Raw genomic sequence first — 16,690 nt, 5'->3', positions numbered from 1 at the left:
CGCAGGTGAGATGCTGCCTGCCGCTATATCAGCGTGATTCAAATGATTGGAGCTGTGCATCAAGACGACGTATTTCTTGACATTGGTGCTGGCCTGGGGAATGTTGCAGCGCAGTTTGCGATTCAGACGATTGCACGCCAATGCTTGGGAATCAAGAAACGACCGGAGATTTTCTTCGAGGTGTTCATTGTTTGCGAGCGCATGTACTAAGGCTGCACGAAGTGTTTTTGAGCCAAGGAGACGCTCTTGATACGCCCCTTTCGTCGCGTTTACCATTTCAGCGTGCATCAATAGTTTTTCTAAACGATTTCCTGTTTGATGAATTAACAAAACAGGCCGTACAAGAGCTGCTGCATATGATGCCGAGAGTACGTTTAATTGTTTCTACGTCTCGCTATTGTTGCTCCAAGTGGAGGCTCGCAAAACCACGTATAGACGGGGTAGCTGGAAGTCTCCTCCAATCCCAATCTACATGTACACGACATTCCAGACTGGAGAGGATAGTGTGCTGATGCTGGAACGGTCGTTGAGACAAGTATCACGGGGATAAGACAGGAAAGTGGCCGAAGACGAGCGAGGACGTGGGCTTCTTCACGCTGACGTCAAGTTCAACAAGACACTGGACAACAAGGGCAAGGACAGGTTCCTGTCGTACCTAGCCCAGCACGAGAAGAAGGTGTTCTATGGCAGCTCGTACGTGAACCTGATTTCCGCGAACGCGGGCAACGTGTATGCCAAGCTGCCACCCGCAAGCGTGGACCACGCGTACACCAAGCGGCTGCCCGCGGACGTAGAGCCCGCATACACCGGCAGCGAGTCGCCGTAGGTGGTCACGTTCGAGCTGGTCATCTGAGGCAGCACCCAGCGCCTGCACTCGCTCGTGCGCATGAGGGTCAGCTCGCACGGGTTCAAGACCGACGGCAAGAGCGTCAATGAATGAGTGCTGGTCAAGCAAGGTCTACCAGAGAATCAAGTCAAGAACCTCAACCAGTTCGAGGCCAAGGACAGGGTGGGCACCAATCACGTCCCAGGCCCGCAGGACAAGAAGCCCGCGGACTACGACGACACCCCAAGACCATCTCGGGCCCACGCCACGACGATATCATTGGGGAGCGAAATACCACAGCAGTTGGCATAATACAGAATATCTAGAACAGAGACAAGGGCGGTAATAGTTTAATCAAGATATATTCACGTGTACGCAAAATTTTGCCGTGTGACTCTACTCTCTTGGTTCGGAGGGCTCTGCTGAGGTTGTTATCTGCTTTCTCTTTGTTGCCCTGGTGACCGGTGCTAATACAGAGTATCTAGAGCAGAGATAACGGCGACAATAGTTTGTTCAAGATATATTCACCCTATCCAGTCCACATACAAAACTCAAGTGATTTTCGTCGCCAACGCCTATGACGAATATAGGCGTTGCCGACGAAATGTATATTTTGTGTATGGACTTACATGTGATTAGGAGGACTACGGAGGAAAGTAGAAAGGAGCTAGCAAAGCAAGACAAGTACAACTAACTCAATAAAACTCACTTTCAGATTTCATTTCTCCTTAACACTCGACTACTACAAGCCTCGAACGCATACTCTCAATTTCAGGAACAGAGACAACGGCGGCAATAGTTTAATCTAAATATATTCACGTTTGCTCAAAAATTTGTCGTGCGACTCTAGTCTGTTGGATCGGTGGGCTCTGCTGAGGTTGCTGTCGGCTTTCACTTTGTTGCCCTGGTGAACGGTTCTCATCTAATAGGCTGCGTTGACTCGCTAGATCGTCTCCGACTGGTTGGGTAGCGCATTTGCATTGAACCTTGAGCTTGACCAACGTTGAGGACCTACGCAGATTCCTTTTTTCGTTGAAAAGACCGCTTTGAAGATAGAAGCGGTGAAACTTGTCCCAGCAGGTCCAAGTGCTATGTGGCCAGACAAATGGAGTTTCAGCGTCACCGTGCACAACTCGGCAAAGACACGCGGTGTGAGTTAGACAGTAATCGGATACCTATGTCGCGTATCTTCCGTCATAGCGACAGACAACGCACTCACGCTTTCTCCTGCTCCTATTATTGTACATTTGCTTTGACGATATCGCCACACACCGCGCCGACTGAGTCGGTGCCGGGACTATAGATAAACCTGTGCTGGGAGGAGTAGCACTGGGGGTGGCGGCGGCTTCTGCAGCTCCATCTCTGCACCATACGTCGGGGTCGGCATTGCCTGCAGTCACTTGAGCAGTGTGAAAAGCATGATCATCTGCATGTTCGTGTCCGCCGACATCTTGTACGACATCAGGTTTACCTACAACAACGGTACTTATATGTTTTGAGTCAACAGCATTATTGTAAGCGCTGGAGAGCAGGTACTACTCACAATGTTGTACGGAGTGCCACAATACTTCTTCTTCTCCAAGCAGGTAATCAACGTCAGCTCTTCCGCTACCAGTACAACCGGGGAGGACAAACCGATATCGATCGTCGAGGCCACTTGGAAGCTTAGACGTCAACCCAGCTGCCTTTAGCTCTCTTCACACACCGTTAAAGCCTAGCGTCGATGACAATTTGGTAGCGTTGTCGCTGAGGGCTTGGGCCCGCCGAAGCCGCTGCTTTCTTTCAAGCTCGACGACATATTGAAGAGCCCAGGTTTTTAGTGGTTTTATTATGCAAATGATTTCAACACAAAGAACCCTGGCGAAGTAGTGCCGAGTCGGATTCTTCTGGACACAATTATACGGCCACCTCGTCGAGTGCCCATAACTCAGTCAATTTTTATTATTGGACTATGCGGTTTTCACACAAGCTGCAAAATATGCTTCAAAATAGCAAGGGTGTGCTAACTCTCGCGTTTTTGTCATTTAAAGGGAGGCACACATACAAAAAAGAGATTTGTCAAGCTGGACACAATTTACGGCCACCATGGGCCCAATACAAAAACCTAATTAAAATAAAACATGTGTCATTTTGGCTGACTAGAAAATTGTATGGGCTGAGTACAATTGACTCCATAAGCGCTTCTAAATTTTGTTGTATTTATACCGTAGCAATGTCGTGAAAGCGCTTAAATGGCGACATGATTAAGAGCCTCTGTGATGGCGAGATGCAGTAGCTACAGTTGTAGCTTCTACACTGCACATTCTTATTATTGTACCCGTTTTTAAAGAGACGTTGATAATTTACGTCAATTACTCGGATATACTTTACAATATTTAACGCTCGCTAGCCACACACAACTACTATTAGCATCTAGCTCTACATCGACACGACCAGCGGTAGCTAGGTGGCCTGACGAAACCACCGGAGTCCGCCCTTCGAAGTGCCACATGAAGGCACGCACCCAACGGGCAGCCTGCCGCCCGCCCTGCCGGGTAAGACATCACAGCCCTTGACGCTTCGCCCGCTGCTGATATCCCCTTCGCTTCTTTCGTCTTTGAGCTCCTTCCTGTCCTTGCTGCCGCTATTCTTGTCGCCGCCGCCACCCTCCTGCTGCATGCCGTCGTCGCCACCCTCCTGTCACACGTGCCGACGCCGTCATCGCCTCCCTCCCCGCCTTCTGCAAAATAATAGTGTTTAGTGTGTGGGCCACAGCATCTAATCCATAAACTAATAAATTGGTTTTGAGGGTTTTCAAATAGCGTACCCTAGTTTTGGTACAGGTCCCATAAGGTCATCCGGTCCGATAAATTTTGGTATGGGCACTCGACGAGGTGGCTGTAATTGTGTCCAGGAGTGTACCGATCAGTCGGATTCTATCGAAGCAGATCGAAAATCAGCCAATCGGATCCCTCAGAAGATACATCTCGATTGATCGGATTAGCATTTTAAACGACCGGTCTAAATTAGACCCAGATTTATGAAATTAAAGATATGCTCAGAGGTTTCGGAATAAGTACCCCCAAAGCGGAGGCGAAGCTACGCGGAGGCGCTCGGTAATAATACGAAGAAGTATCGGTACATGAAAGAGTTAACTTTCGTTCGAGCTTGGTTGTTCACGGTGTCTGCAGCACGTAAAATCATCGTTAGTGGCGTACGTAAATGCAGTCAGTAACGGAAGGTAGCGCACCGGGATAAGCGTGCCCAAGTCCTCAAAATGCCAGTTCCAGTTGGACGTGTACTCGATAGCGAAGTAAGACACGGCAGAGATCACGCTATCGTAAACCTTGTCTGCGATCGAGGTGGTTATATCGGTGGCGTGCTGCATGACTGCTGTCGGCTGATCTTGGCGCAAATTCGGAAATGACAATCTGCCCGCAGCTATCATAGGTATTGCAACCCTAGCTTCCCCCGTTCGTTGGGAATGAAATGCAATGGTCATCATCCACACTCGATGACGACGGCGAGATGACCGCAGATCTAACAAAGTTTGGTACAATCGACTGGCATCGACCACGATTCATGCATTCGATTCTGCTTCAATGATGAGGTGAGCCCAGTGATGACAGCAGTATATTTCCTAGCTGTAAATCTAGTTGGTTTCTAAATTATTTGTTGCCAGCCTCCAAACTTCAACTTTGTTTTACGGCCCCTGCAACACATCCCTTACTGAATCTAGTCATTTTCCGTAACCCATCACCAAACCGTCGTAACCTCGCAACGCCCTTATTACTCAGCGACAATAATGGAGACGGATGCACTGCCGCTGGAGCGCGGCGGCGTGGAGATGACGACGCTGCTGCAGCCCGCGGGGTCGCCCCCAGTTCACGCCGTCTCGCAGGAAAACCTCACGCCCACGCACCAGAAGATGCAACTCATGCGGCGCGTACGCAGCGTGCAAGACGCCGCCAAACATGGACTGCTTTTGAGCTCTCAGAGCCGCAGTACAAGCCGCCCCGGTCAATACGGAGCCGTCACCAATCCACACAGCTCTCAGCTCACATTCTCAGTCCACGACAGCTTCAGCTCCAGGGATCCCCTCGCGACTCCACAGCTAAGCCCATGGAAGGTTAAATCATTACTACTCGACGTTGTCGTGAACGGGACGTCAGGCGTGATTGCGTTTTTACTATCGTCGACACTTGCAGTGTCCTGTGCCAGTGTTGTCGTGGGCCACGGAACGCCATTGGCCACAGTAATCGCCCACTTCATCGACATTAACCTTCTCGGTACTGCGATTTTGTCGGTGGTTCTAGCTTGGCAAAGTTGCGCGCCATGGACATTAGGTGCCATCGATGTGTTCGTGGCGCCAGTAATGGCCGAGATGGCCGAGAAAATCTCGCACCATTTGCATGGAGATCTGGAAAAAGTGGTGCCCACCACAGTCGTGATGGTCGCCATCACCTCCATGATTCTAGGCCTCGTCTTCTTCTTAATGGGGTTGTTTCGAGTCACATCCATCGCAAACTACATGCCGTATCCGGTAATTGCAGGTTTCTTATCCGGAATCGGAGCGCAATTAATGAAGAACGGAGTGCACATGGCGTCCAGTAAAGCGGTGACAGCGGCGTTCTTCACGTGGAAAGTGCAGCTGCTGTTACTCCCCGCAGTGGCTTTCGCTGGCTTGGCTAGACTTGGTCAGTACTTGAAATTCCCCGTGGCTTTCTCCTTCCCGTGTTTACTAGCTCTGTCCCTTGTGGGATTCCAAGTCATTGCCTCCATGTATGGGTCCAATATGGAACGACTGGGTAAAGAAGGCTGGGTGTTTTCGTGGGACCCAGTGGTAGTGGAAGATACGCCGATGTGGTTTCCTTGGGCTGAGATCGACTTTCAACACGTGCATTGGCACACGCTTACCAACGAATGCATGGAGTTTATGGTCTCTCTTATCATTCTCGGAGCACTCAAATACAGTGTCGCTACCACGTCACTTTCGACGCTTTTCGGACGGGAAATCTCTCCAGATAACGAGATGCGAGTGATCGGATTGGCCAATCTCGCTAGTGGCTTGATGGGGTGTTGTGGAGGCTGTCACTACCTGTCTGCTATGGGCATTATGAAGCAATTTGAGGCTCATGAGAAGGTCCCAGCTTTGGTCTGTGCCTTCCTGGTTGTGGTGCTGTGGATGGTGGGTATCCGGATGCTTCAATTCGTACCCAAATTCATCTTCGGCGGATTGCTGCTGAGTGTTGGACTGCACTTTTTAGAGGCCTATTTGGTGACCCCATTCCACTTCCTCAAGCCTATTGAAAAGGCCACAGTTGTGCTCATTACGTCGAGCTTTTTGATTATTGGCATGTTGGAGAGTGTAGCTCTGGGTATCACTATCTCCATGATCGAACTCATCTGGCGTATCCACGCTGTGGGTTGTGTACACCACGAAACAACTGGTGCATTAACTCGTAGCGCAGTGGACCGTACGCCCGAACAAACGGCGTATCTCGACTCGGAAGGAAGCGCCATTTTCGTGTTACGACTCCAAGGATATCTGTTTTTCGGAACGTCAGTCAACATCTTGGAGCGTATGGACACTCGCGTGCATTCGCTGGATTTCCCCAAACTCAAGTTCGTGGTTATTGACTTCGGACTTGTCCCGAGTTTTGATGCTACTGCGTTACTCAATTTCCGCAAAACTTCAGCTCTCGCAGACATGTACATGTTCGACATCTACTTCTGTGGCCTCAAACCGGAGATTGAGTGTGCACTTCGACAAAATCACTACTCGCGACGTGTGCATTTACTTAGTAGCGACGTGGATATCGCACTGGAAATCTGCGAGAACGAACTGCTTCCTGATGATATTTGTTTAACGCCTCAAACTCCGAGACCTGGCAAGTCTTTGAACGAGTGGAAGGGGAAGAGTCAGTTGGAACTTTGGGAACATTTCATGACTGCGTCACCCGAACATGACGGCACTGCGAGTTACCAGAAGCTGCTCCCTCTTGCGGCGTATCTGGACATTGTCGTGGTGCCCAATGGGTCACAACTTGTGCCTGAGCGTCTGCGGGATGACACGTACTTTATCTGCTTTGGGTACATGAATTTTGTCACGGATTCCGAGTTTTCGAATGCACACAATATCCCTGGAATCCGATACTCGGATGTTGGTGATGGAGGAGGCTACCACGACACTTGTCAGAACGACGAAAGTGATGCAAATGACCTGAGTGGAGTCTTTAATCGACGTAAACTGTCGTTTGTGGTGCCGGAAGAATCTCAGTGGACGCCGTTCACGACGTCCAAGTCGCGATTGCTGAAGATCGGGCCAGGTTCTATCATCACGCCGAGTGTGGCTGGTATGGATCCAGATTACAAATACTTCGCTACTTCAGACAGCGTAATGTTGCGCTTAAGGGCTGCAGCGATGGAGACTTTGGAGGATCGCGCACCACACACGGCAGTAGCAGTGCTCAAGCTTATCAATATGCGCTTGGCCTCAAGTTTCCGCCACTCCAGCAAGCGCGTCTCGCAAATGTCTTCGCTGCTGTACAAGTAGACTGCGTCAGGCGCACAACTACTTTATGTAGACATAGATCAAAGATCATACTTTCAAATTTAAATCTTCTTCACTGGAATGTCGTTCAACTAATACCGGTACTACTGAAGCGTTAGTGCACAATTCCCAATTTAAAAAGGAAAATAGTCCCATTTTTCATTATCCGGCCGATAGAAGTGGTCCATTTCGTTGCTAGCCGCTGAACCGAATCACTCACCACGAAGAGTTGATCGGGCTCTCGACAGGAACGACGTCTCTAATGGTGTTTCCCTTATACACTCCAGGAAACTCGTTGACTGGCATACCGACCTGCCGCCGCTCAATGGGGCGCTGCTGTGGGCATCCAGTCGAGTCGTTAAACTTGAGCTTGTTGCTTCCGTCCATCCTCTTCACTCCACGTTCTCAGCAAGGAATTTCTTGGTGAGTTCGCTGATCTCCTCTTGGCCCAGCAAGAATCCGTCGTGACCGTGTGGCGACGATAGTGCTGCGAATTGCGAGTTAGGCAGCAGGTCAGCGATTTCCTGCTGCTCGGACAATGGATACAGGACGTCCGAGTCGATACCGACGACCAGAGAAGGCTGCGACAAAGACCCCAGTGCCTGACCGACACCGCCGCGGCCACGACCGACGTCGTGCGTGTCCATCATGTGCAGTAGAGCCAAGTACGAGTTAACGTCGAAGCGAGAGAGGAACTTTTCTCCCTGATACTCTAAATACGACTGTACTACATAGCGTCCGTGCTTGGAGGCCAGGCTGTCGTCTTGAGCAGCTTCTTCTTGGCATCGACCGAACTTGTCGGCATACGCGGCGTGAGTACGGTAGCTCACCATGGCAATCTGGCGAGCCAGCGCAAGGCCGGTGTTAGGAGGAGCGTTGGACGTGTAATGGCCATCGCGGAAGTTCGGGTCCATGTAGATGGCCTGGCGTTGTAGTTCGCTGATACCGATCTGCCACGCCGAATGCTGGGCGCCACATGCGATGGCTACAAAGCTTTTGACGAAGTCCTGGCCCTGGAACGCCCATTCCAGTGTCTGCATGCCGCCCAATGACCCGCCAATCACGGCCTGTACCTGACGCACACCCAGCCCGTCCTCCAATAGTTGACGTTGTAGAGCAACGGCGTCGCGCAGCGTCACAGCGGGGAACTCTGGGCCGTACGGGAGTCCTGTGAGCGGATTGATACACGTCGGACATGTGCTGCCGTAACACGAGCCGAGTACGTTGCTACACACGATGAAATACTTGTCCGTCCACTCGGGCGTTACCATGGCATCCCAGTACTGATGTACCAGCGAGTGGCCCGTGAGTGCGTGGCACAGCACGATCACGTTGTCCCGCGCCACGTTCAGCTTGCCGTAGGTGGTGTACGCCACCTCCGGCGCCACGAGCGTCTCCCCCTTCTCCAATTGCAGGGTCCCGGGCAGCTGATACACGCCCGAGACGGCACTGGGATGCGCATTGTCGTTGTACTCTTCCTCAATGTATTGGCCACAGGAGGCTGTGGATACCTCGGGGGCTATGGATAACCGCCGAGACAAGAGGGGGAGTGATAGAGGGGAGGAAGATACTCGCGAGACGCGACGCACGACGCGGTGCAACATGATGCAGTGCTGTGGATGGACAGACAAACTGCACCGAAGACGCGTGCTGCCTTGGCGCAAATCGCTGAATGGCTTAATTTTAGCCCTCCACCACCGGCCAGAAGACCCAAATCAGCCGACATTTGGGTACGGTACTTGAAATCTAAGCTCATCAATACATGCAATTTGTTTTAAGTGAATCACAAATTGAGCACACACTTGCTTAAGTAACTCAGAAGTATACCAAAAGTAACATGCTGCGTTCGAGTGCATTCCCTCTCATTCGTCGATATCCTAACCAAGTCAAAGATTCGGATCTCCCCACTACAACTACTGCTATGAAGGTTCTGGTACCCGTAAAGCGCGTGGTGGACTACGCCGTCAAGATCCGTGTGGAGCCCAAGGGCGTGGATCTTAAGAACGTTAAGATGAGCATGAACCCCTTCTGTGAGATCGCCGTGGAGGAGGCCATCCGCCTCAAGGAGAAGAAGGTGGCGTCCGAGATCGTCGCCGTTTCGATCGGCCCGAAGCAGAGCCAGGAGACCCTCCGAACGGCCCTCGCTATGGGTGCTGACCGTGGTATTCACATTACGACGGACATGCGCACGGACCAGGAGCTGCAGCCGCTAGCCGTTGCCAAGCTGCTCAAGGAGGTCGTGGCCAAGGAGGGCCCCAAGCTCGTCATCTGTGGCAAGCAGAGTATCGACGCCGACGCCGCCCAGACGGGCCCTATGCTCGCCGGTCTGCTGGACTGGAGCCAAGGCACGTTCGCCTCGGATGTCGCTGTGGACGGTGACGCCGTCAACATCACCCGTGAGACTGACTCTGGTGTGGAGACGCTCAAGCTCGGTCTGCCCGCCGTGGTGACCGCCGACTTGCGTCTTAACGAGCCTCGCTACGCCACGCTGCCTAACATTATGAAGGCCAAGAAGAAAAAAATCGAGACCCTTGCAGCCGACAGCTTCGGCGTGGACCTCGCCCCGCGCATCGACGTGGTGGAGGTCAAGGACCCCGCCTCACGCAAGGCCGGTATCAAGGTGGCTAGCGTGGACGAACTCGTGGACAAGCTGAAGAATGAGGCCGGTGTGATCTAGAGCGGCAAACGAAAATGCAGTTTAGTAGCACTGCGGGTTATATACACGTAGTTGAGTTGCACCAAGTTCAACGTTGTGCATAATCTGCAAATCGTGACCTTTATTGCAAGTACAGATGGACCGGCAACTTTGGTGATGTGATATTAAAAAAGGCGTTGGATTTACGTCTCATCTTCTTCGTCAAAATAAAGCGCAGAAATCACGACGAGGGTAGGAGATTTATTAAATCGTTGCCTTCTCCAACGAGACTTTTGATAGCCACATGCATCTTCGGTCGCTCTTGATATAATAGTACAACGAATGACAGCGCTTCTTATGGAGTTTTTTTTTCTAAGAAGTATAGGAAACCTTCAACGAAGATACGGGTTAAACGTTTTCGTGTTGGCTTCGTCACAATATGCTCCGATTCAGCTGTGCAGCAGGGTCCTCTCCTACAATTTTTATCGGCTTTACACGGCAGCCTGGAGGACAATGACAAAAATCTCGTTGGTGTTTTCCGGAAGCCTTCTGAAACATGATGATCCTCGAGCAGAGCAAGGTGTTGGACGAGAAGAGTGTGAGGAATCTCAAGAGCACATATTATTTCTGGTGAGCCACAATCGACGTACTGGAGCCGATGAAATGCAGATTTTCTAGCTCCTAGTTCTACCACCTCAGATTTTCTAGCTCCTAGTTCTACCACCTCGTTATGCTGGACCACGTATGTCATCAACTTTTACTGCGGTCGCTAGATCTGAGCCATGCTTCAGTGCCGTTCGCCACGATACCTCCGATTCGAAGAGTATTGAAGGCAGCAAACCTGCACGCCATTATTGCATTATCCAATTTCTTTGGTAATCCTCAAGTCAACAACTCCAACGATGCAAACGGATATCTCCGACTACGCTTTCAAGATGGACGTCGCTCTAGGCAGCCTACTTGAGCTTATGATCAAGATCACACCCCTGTCCGCGCTTTTGAGCTGGGATATTCAAGACCTCGGTATGTTAATTCCCGAATGGGGCATCTAGTCGAGCGAGTTCAAGAACCTGCAGATAATTGCACCAGGAATCGATCGAAGATTTACAAAACCGTAGCGGTTAAGCTTGAATACAGCATGCTGCTTCCATTTTTTTTCTTACGCGAGTGTATTGTAGTATGCTTGTATATAAAATCAATCGAGCTGTAAAATAGCAACAAGGAAGCTCTACAACTCAGCGTCAACTGTTCTTGCATTGTTGAAGACGAATTGGTATGGAGGAAGCATCAAACGTTATGCGTGCTGTTAACGGTAAACATTTTACGGATTCAATATTGCCCGTAAGCCATAACTTCCATACCCTCCCCAGGCTGGGAGGGACAGCCCAAGAGTTTTTTGTTTGCGAGTTTTACAGATCTCCCAAAAATGCGACTGTGCTACTGTTTGTTATTCCACCAAACTACCTAAGGTTCCACAAACAAATAAATCAGCTAAATAAAATACGGAAATGCTACAGTCCATGCGTCAAATCCGCTTATTTTCCATGTAATACTCCATGTAATGTCCATGATGTAAAATATTTTCATTCGGTAATTTATAAAAACAACCCAGTCGTTGAGTGCAATTATTGTCCAACTCTCATCCGTGTATTGTCCACGATGTGATCTATGTAGCTAATACCGGTACAATACTGTATACCGGTAGTTGTACCAATCACACCAGCCTTTCATTTGCTTTTCAAACCCAAACTCGCCCCCCTTCGAGCATTGCCGCCGCCGCCACTCCGTTACCTGCACGCCGCAGCCTACGTCACGAGATCAACCGTTGCTGCAATCGCCGGCCATGTCGCTCAGTCTACCCGCTTCCGCGACGTCTGAGGTGCGTTATCTTGCTGTTTGTGGTCTCTGTGAACGTGTTTCTAACCGTGCGTTATCTATTTGTAAATACAGGGTGGATCGTCCGACTCCTCTTCAGATATCGACATCACGGCTTCCGCAGCCTCCGGCGCGGCTGCAAACTCGGACGACGCCTCGCCTGACACGGACGATTTCAAGCGTCCATGTATTGTCCAGGTCGTAGACTCTCCCTCCCTTGTGGAGGGCCCCGCAGACGTGACGTATCCGAGCTGGTCGGCGTGGAATGAGTATTTGAAGGCTTACTCGGTAAAGTCCCGCCAGGTCATCCGCATCCAGTCAACGCTTAGTTGCGTATTGAGAAACAAGCGGCTGGGTCAAACAGCGGCAGCAAAGCAGGGAATGGATGTTCCGTACGTACCAGAGACGTGGGGTGCTTACCAACGCACATACATCTGCACACATGGCTGGCCAGCAAAAGACAGGAGCAGCGGATTGCGAACCAAGCACTTCGTCCGAGGATGCGGTTGTCCATTTCGATTTGTGGTGCAGCTCGTGCAAGTTGACGGCTTATGCTGCCTTCGCGTAAAGAACGGTGTGTACCAGCACAACCATGCGGTGGGGACAGCGCAGTTCAAGACGTACGCGGAGAACCGTAGGTTGGACGACACGGACACGAAGGATGCTGTGGACAGCATGGTGATGTACGGGTAGAAAGCGCGCACGCATCTATGAGTATCTTCTGGGGAGAGGCGAGAACCTCGTCAAGAAGGATGTGGACAACATTGTGCAACGTGTTAAAGCAGAGATAAGAGGAGGGTTGAATGACGACGACGCTTGCGCCGCAACTCTCGCGGAATTCGCAGCTATTGACGGTAACGTAGTCACGGTGGACGAAACTGATGCGGGACACTCTGGTGTGATCAGCATGACTTCCAGACATATGCGCGACATGGTTACTAGGTTTCCAGAGCTTTTGCTTGTGGACTGTACCCACAAAACGAATCGGTAAGTCATCCCATGTATTGTGCAATTATTTGTCCATGTATTGTCCATGCTTATTTTAATGTCATGCCCATGTATTGTGCGATTCTTGTCCATGTAATGTGCATTAGATACAACTACCAGCTTTGTACCTTCATGATGATAGACGACAATGGGCGTGGGCAGCCTGTACAACAGTCTTTGCTCGAACGAAACGCCGATTGGCAGATGTCCCGAGCGCTGGATCATCTATTTCGGATTGACGATAAGATTGGCGACAAGGTTCAAGTTATAATGGTCGACAAAGATCTGAATGAGATCCGCGTGTTGCGTCGGTACTTCCCTAAGTCGCGCGTGTTGATTTGCGTCTTTCACGTCATCAAATATCTCCGCACAGCGTCCAGGAAGCCAGAATATGGTAAACTTTCGTCGGACGATCACGACGCCATCGACGCATTAGTCCACAACATGGTATATGCCTTAAGTTCAGAGATCTACGAGACCAATTGGACCTCCATGAAGGCACTTTGCACTAGGACTGGATATATGGCATTTTACAACTACATGGATGAAAACTGGAACACTTGTACGGAGATGTGGGTCATGTACCAACGCTCACGGTTGGCACATTTGCGCGTCCACACGAACAACCATTTAGAGAATTGGTTTGGGCATTTTAAGGACGGGGTAAACTCCAACATGACCATGACGGACACCGTGAAGGCCCTTGTGGGTGCTGATGCCAGGACTTCCAGTGAATACGTGTTCGACAAGACTAGGATCGGGTTACGTGTCAACCGCAACTACGACGAGGAGATGTGCCAAGTTTTGCGCTTTACGACGCATTTCGTAGCAACACACGTGGAGAAGGAGTACGTAATGGCATGTTCGAAGGTCGACAAGTTCAATTTCGACTTAAAGTCAAATCCAGGCTTCGTGGAGGTGACGGGTAAACACAAGACGCATGCTGTGGATTTGAAAACGTGGAGCTGCACTTGCTCGTTTGCTTCTGCAATGCGTCTGCCTTGTCAACACGCGATCGCGTTTCGGAAGTGGAGTAACGCCCCAGGAAGCGTAATACCGCTGAGTTGCATCGATGAAAGGTGGGTTAACTCACAATTTATCCACGTATAAGCCGTGAGTTGTCCATGTAATATCCAATATTGATGTTGTACTGAGGGTCTGACATGTCATTCATTAAGATGGTTACATCCTGCTGAACAACCGATGACTCCGCGGCCTTTTGTGCTTAATGAGTTTAAACCAGGGGAGGCGAAACACAAGGTGCTTGACGCTAATGTTAAGTACAAGAAGGCAGTCAGCGCGTTCCAGGCTATATGCAGTGAGCTAGCCGATATCTCTGATGACGACGAGTACTGTGAGCATTTAGACTTCGTCGTGCAACAATGGAGGAACATTAGGCAGCGCAAACGTGTAAAGGTTGAAAAAACGAAGGTTCCAGTCACGAGAGAAGAAACAGAAACAGATGAAGTGACCTCTCCAGTGACAACCAGCCGAAATCGAACCGGAACCAAGCCCGAAATGGAGCAGCTTGCGCTTGAGACCACTCCTGATGACAACGAAGAGAAAAATACTGATAGTGGATTGCGCATCTGTCTGAACCCCAAAGCTGCGAAGTCTGGTAGGCCCCGGTTGAACAGAAAGGAGAGAGAAGCAGACGACAAGAAGAAACGAGCGTTGTTTAACGAGTCAGAAGCCCATAGAAGATGTCTTGGAGAGGTGACATTAATACAACTTGCGCGCAGTCTTCAACTTCAGAAGCCTCCACTTCAAGACACTCTACGTCGTGTTCTGCCACTCCAAACCAAGTACAACAACGCGGGTAGCAAGAAACCCAAGTACACTAGAGAGAGTGCGCCTGTGCTGAATAAAAACGCGTTCTACCTACTTCCACCCAAACTGTTGGACAAGTGCGTTGCCGTGCTGCCTGTGAGCAACACCAATGAAACAGCCATCGATGTACTCACCCAGAGTCAAACTACACAAAAAGACAAAGAAACATCTACAATACCTGGATAAATCATGGACAGCAACGGACAAAACCCGGAGATCGAGTGTGTCTACATCGCGGGTATCGGAACATTTTCACGCGAACAGATTGAGGCCATGGCATACTTAGCAAACGTGAAGCGTTCGTGTGATGATGGAATGGCGTTTACCAAATGGTTAACACAGGATGCAGCCAGCGCCATACCAGCAGCACAACAATCGACACTTCAGAGCATGGCAGAGGCCATTGCTCGCGCCTATCCCCAAGATACCATCCCAATTGACGGCAACGATTACCACTACGCGATGCTGTACCGTCTCAAGCCGCCCCAATGGGCTAATGATGCGCTGATTTTGGCTTTTTGCGCGAGATTGTACAGGACGGGCACCGGCGTTCGCATCGTCGGTGTCGAGGCAGCCTCGGCGTCAAAGAAGAAGAAATCTATGAGTGAAAAAATGAAGACAAAGGTTCAGGAACTACTCACTGAAGCGGATGTACTGCTCATTCCTGTAAATTTTGGGAACATGCATTGGTGTGCAATGATCGTGGATGGCAAGCAGAACAATGTCCTGTACTACGACTCAATGAACCTGAAGACGTACAAGGACGTACTGGACCGCATGTCGTGGGATCTGGCTACTACGCTCAGCGACGACTTCAAAGTTGTGTCCGTCAATGGACCGATCCAGACAGACGGATACAACTGCGGATTCTACGTAATGTTGAGGTTTTGGCGATATGTAGACAAGAGTGTGTCGCTGGACGTAACTCCGATTGGTCTAACGCTGTTACGCTTCCGCATCCTTCACTTCGTGCTTCACGGTAGCAAGCCATAATGCAACTAATACAATCTCATTTCTATTGAAACTGGAATCGACCCGCCTAATGTTCATGCGTATGGTTGACCTCCTGACTTCTGTATACCGGTATGTACGAGAGATGTCAGAGGACTTTCGTTTGCGAAGGTCTAACAACTTCCATTCACTATGGATTTTAAAAACAGTGGTAAGTAATTTATTTCGACACATGGACATTACATGGAGTATTACATGGAAAATAAACTGAGTCGACGCATGGACTGTAGCATCGGCCAATAAAATAACACGATATTTCGAAAATATCTTGAGCTATTAATATGTAAAAAAAACGGCACCCCTCTTGTCCAGGTTTTATCACTCAGGTATTGTCCAGGTATACCGGCAGGTATTGTCCAGGTAGAGTTTTTACGGTTTAAATTACTCTCATTTTCTTCTTTTGATTCCTAGCCACCAGTTAGGGAGACACGTGGCAGCTCCCCCCCCCCCACGCACCGAGGATGGCACGCACGCACAAGACTGCCCAGATCAAGGCGAAGATGGCAGAGCAAGAGCGTGTGGCCGAGGAAGCTCATCAGACTAACCTTGCTCTCTTGCGTGCGGCGCGTACGCGCTCAGAGAGAGCACACGCCAGAGAAATCATGGAGACATCTCGCCCTAGTCCAACTGAAGTAGCAGAGGACAGCAATGCTCAAGAGCGAGTGGAGGAGGAAGCAGAAGACGTCGCAGATGAAGGAGGAGATGGTGAGGAAGGGCAGGGAGGTGTGGACACGTCGAGTGAAGCAAAGAAGACTACGGGCGATGAAGAGGACGATTCGGTGGAAGATGAAGAGGATGCAGAGGAGGAGAAGGTTGCTTCGGGCGAAGGGGAAGAGGGTGAAGTGGAAGAAGATGAAGTGGAGACGGAACCAACGAGAAAGCGTCGTCAAGGAAAGAAAAGAACCGTCTCCGATGTCGAAGAAGAAGAGCTGGTTCAGGTGCCTGTATTTAAGGCGCATCATGATTCGTGGGCCTCGTTGGAGCAGTCTCTCAA

At 50.2% G+C, this 16,690-nt stretch overlaps 4 protein-coding genes across 4 annotated transcripts; 2 read left to right on the top strand and 2 right to left on the bottom strand.

Moving 5' to 3' along the window:
- Window positions 1-3,201: 3,201 nt before the first annotated feature.
- On the bottom strand, window positions 3,202-4,193 carry PITG_10303 (uncharacterized protein; the record flags this gene model as incomplete). The annotated part of the gene is made up of 3 exons (XM_002902076.1): window positions 3,202-3,211; window positions 3,330-3,502; window positions 4,056-4,193. 3 exons carry the CDS (start codon window positions 4,191-4,193, stop codon window positions 3,202-3,204), a joined length of 321 nt encoding a protein of 106 aa, XP_002902122.1.
- A 417-nt stretch (window positions 4,194-4,610) lies between these two features.
- Window positions 4,611-7,361, top strand: PITG_10302 (Sulfate Permease (SulP) Family; the record flags this gene model as incomplete). Its single annotated transcript, XM_002902075.1, has 3 exons — window positions 4,611-4,838; window positions 4,935-6,972; window positions 7,039-7,361. The coding sequence occupies 3 exons, from the start codon at window positions 4,611-4,613 to the stop codon at window positions 7,359-7,361; spliced, it is 2,589 nt and encodes an 862-aa protein (XP_002902121.1).
- Window positions 7,362-7,750: 389 nt separating this feature from the next.
- PITG_10301 (homoserine O-acetyltransferase, putative) lies at window positions 7,751-8,962 on the bottom strand (the record flags this gene model as incomplete). The annotated part of the gene is made up of 1 exon (XM_002902074.1): window positions 7,751-8,962. One exon carries the CDS (start codon window positions 8,960-8,962, stop codon window positions 7,751-7,753), a length of 1,212 nt encoding a protein of 403 aa, XP_002902120.1.
- Window positions 8,963-9,225: 263 nt separating this feature from the next.
- PITG_10300 (electron transfer flavoprotein subunit beta) lies at window positions 9,226-10,115 on the top strand (the record flags this gene model as incomplete). The annotated part of the gene is made up of 1 exon (XM_002902073.1): window positions 9,226-10,115. One exon carries the CDS (start codon window positions 9,280-9,282, stop codon window positions 10,033-10,035), a length of 756 nt encoding a protein of 251 aa, XP_002902119.1.
- Window positions 10,116-16,690: the final 6,575 nt, after the last annotated feature.

Source organism: Phytophthora infestans, genomic scaffold, assembly GCF_000142945.1.
Source record: "Phytophthora infestans T30-4 supercont1.18 genomic scaffold, whole genome shotgun sequence".
Lineage (NCBI taxonomy): Eukaryota > Oomycota > Peronosporomycetes > Peronosporales > Peronosporaceae > Phytophthora > Phytophthora infestans.
The sequence above is the reverse complement of the archived record's forward strand: the minus strand, read 5'-3'. Positions and strand labels throughout refer to the sequence as shown.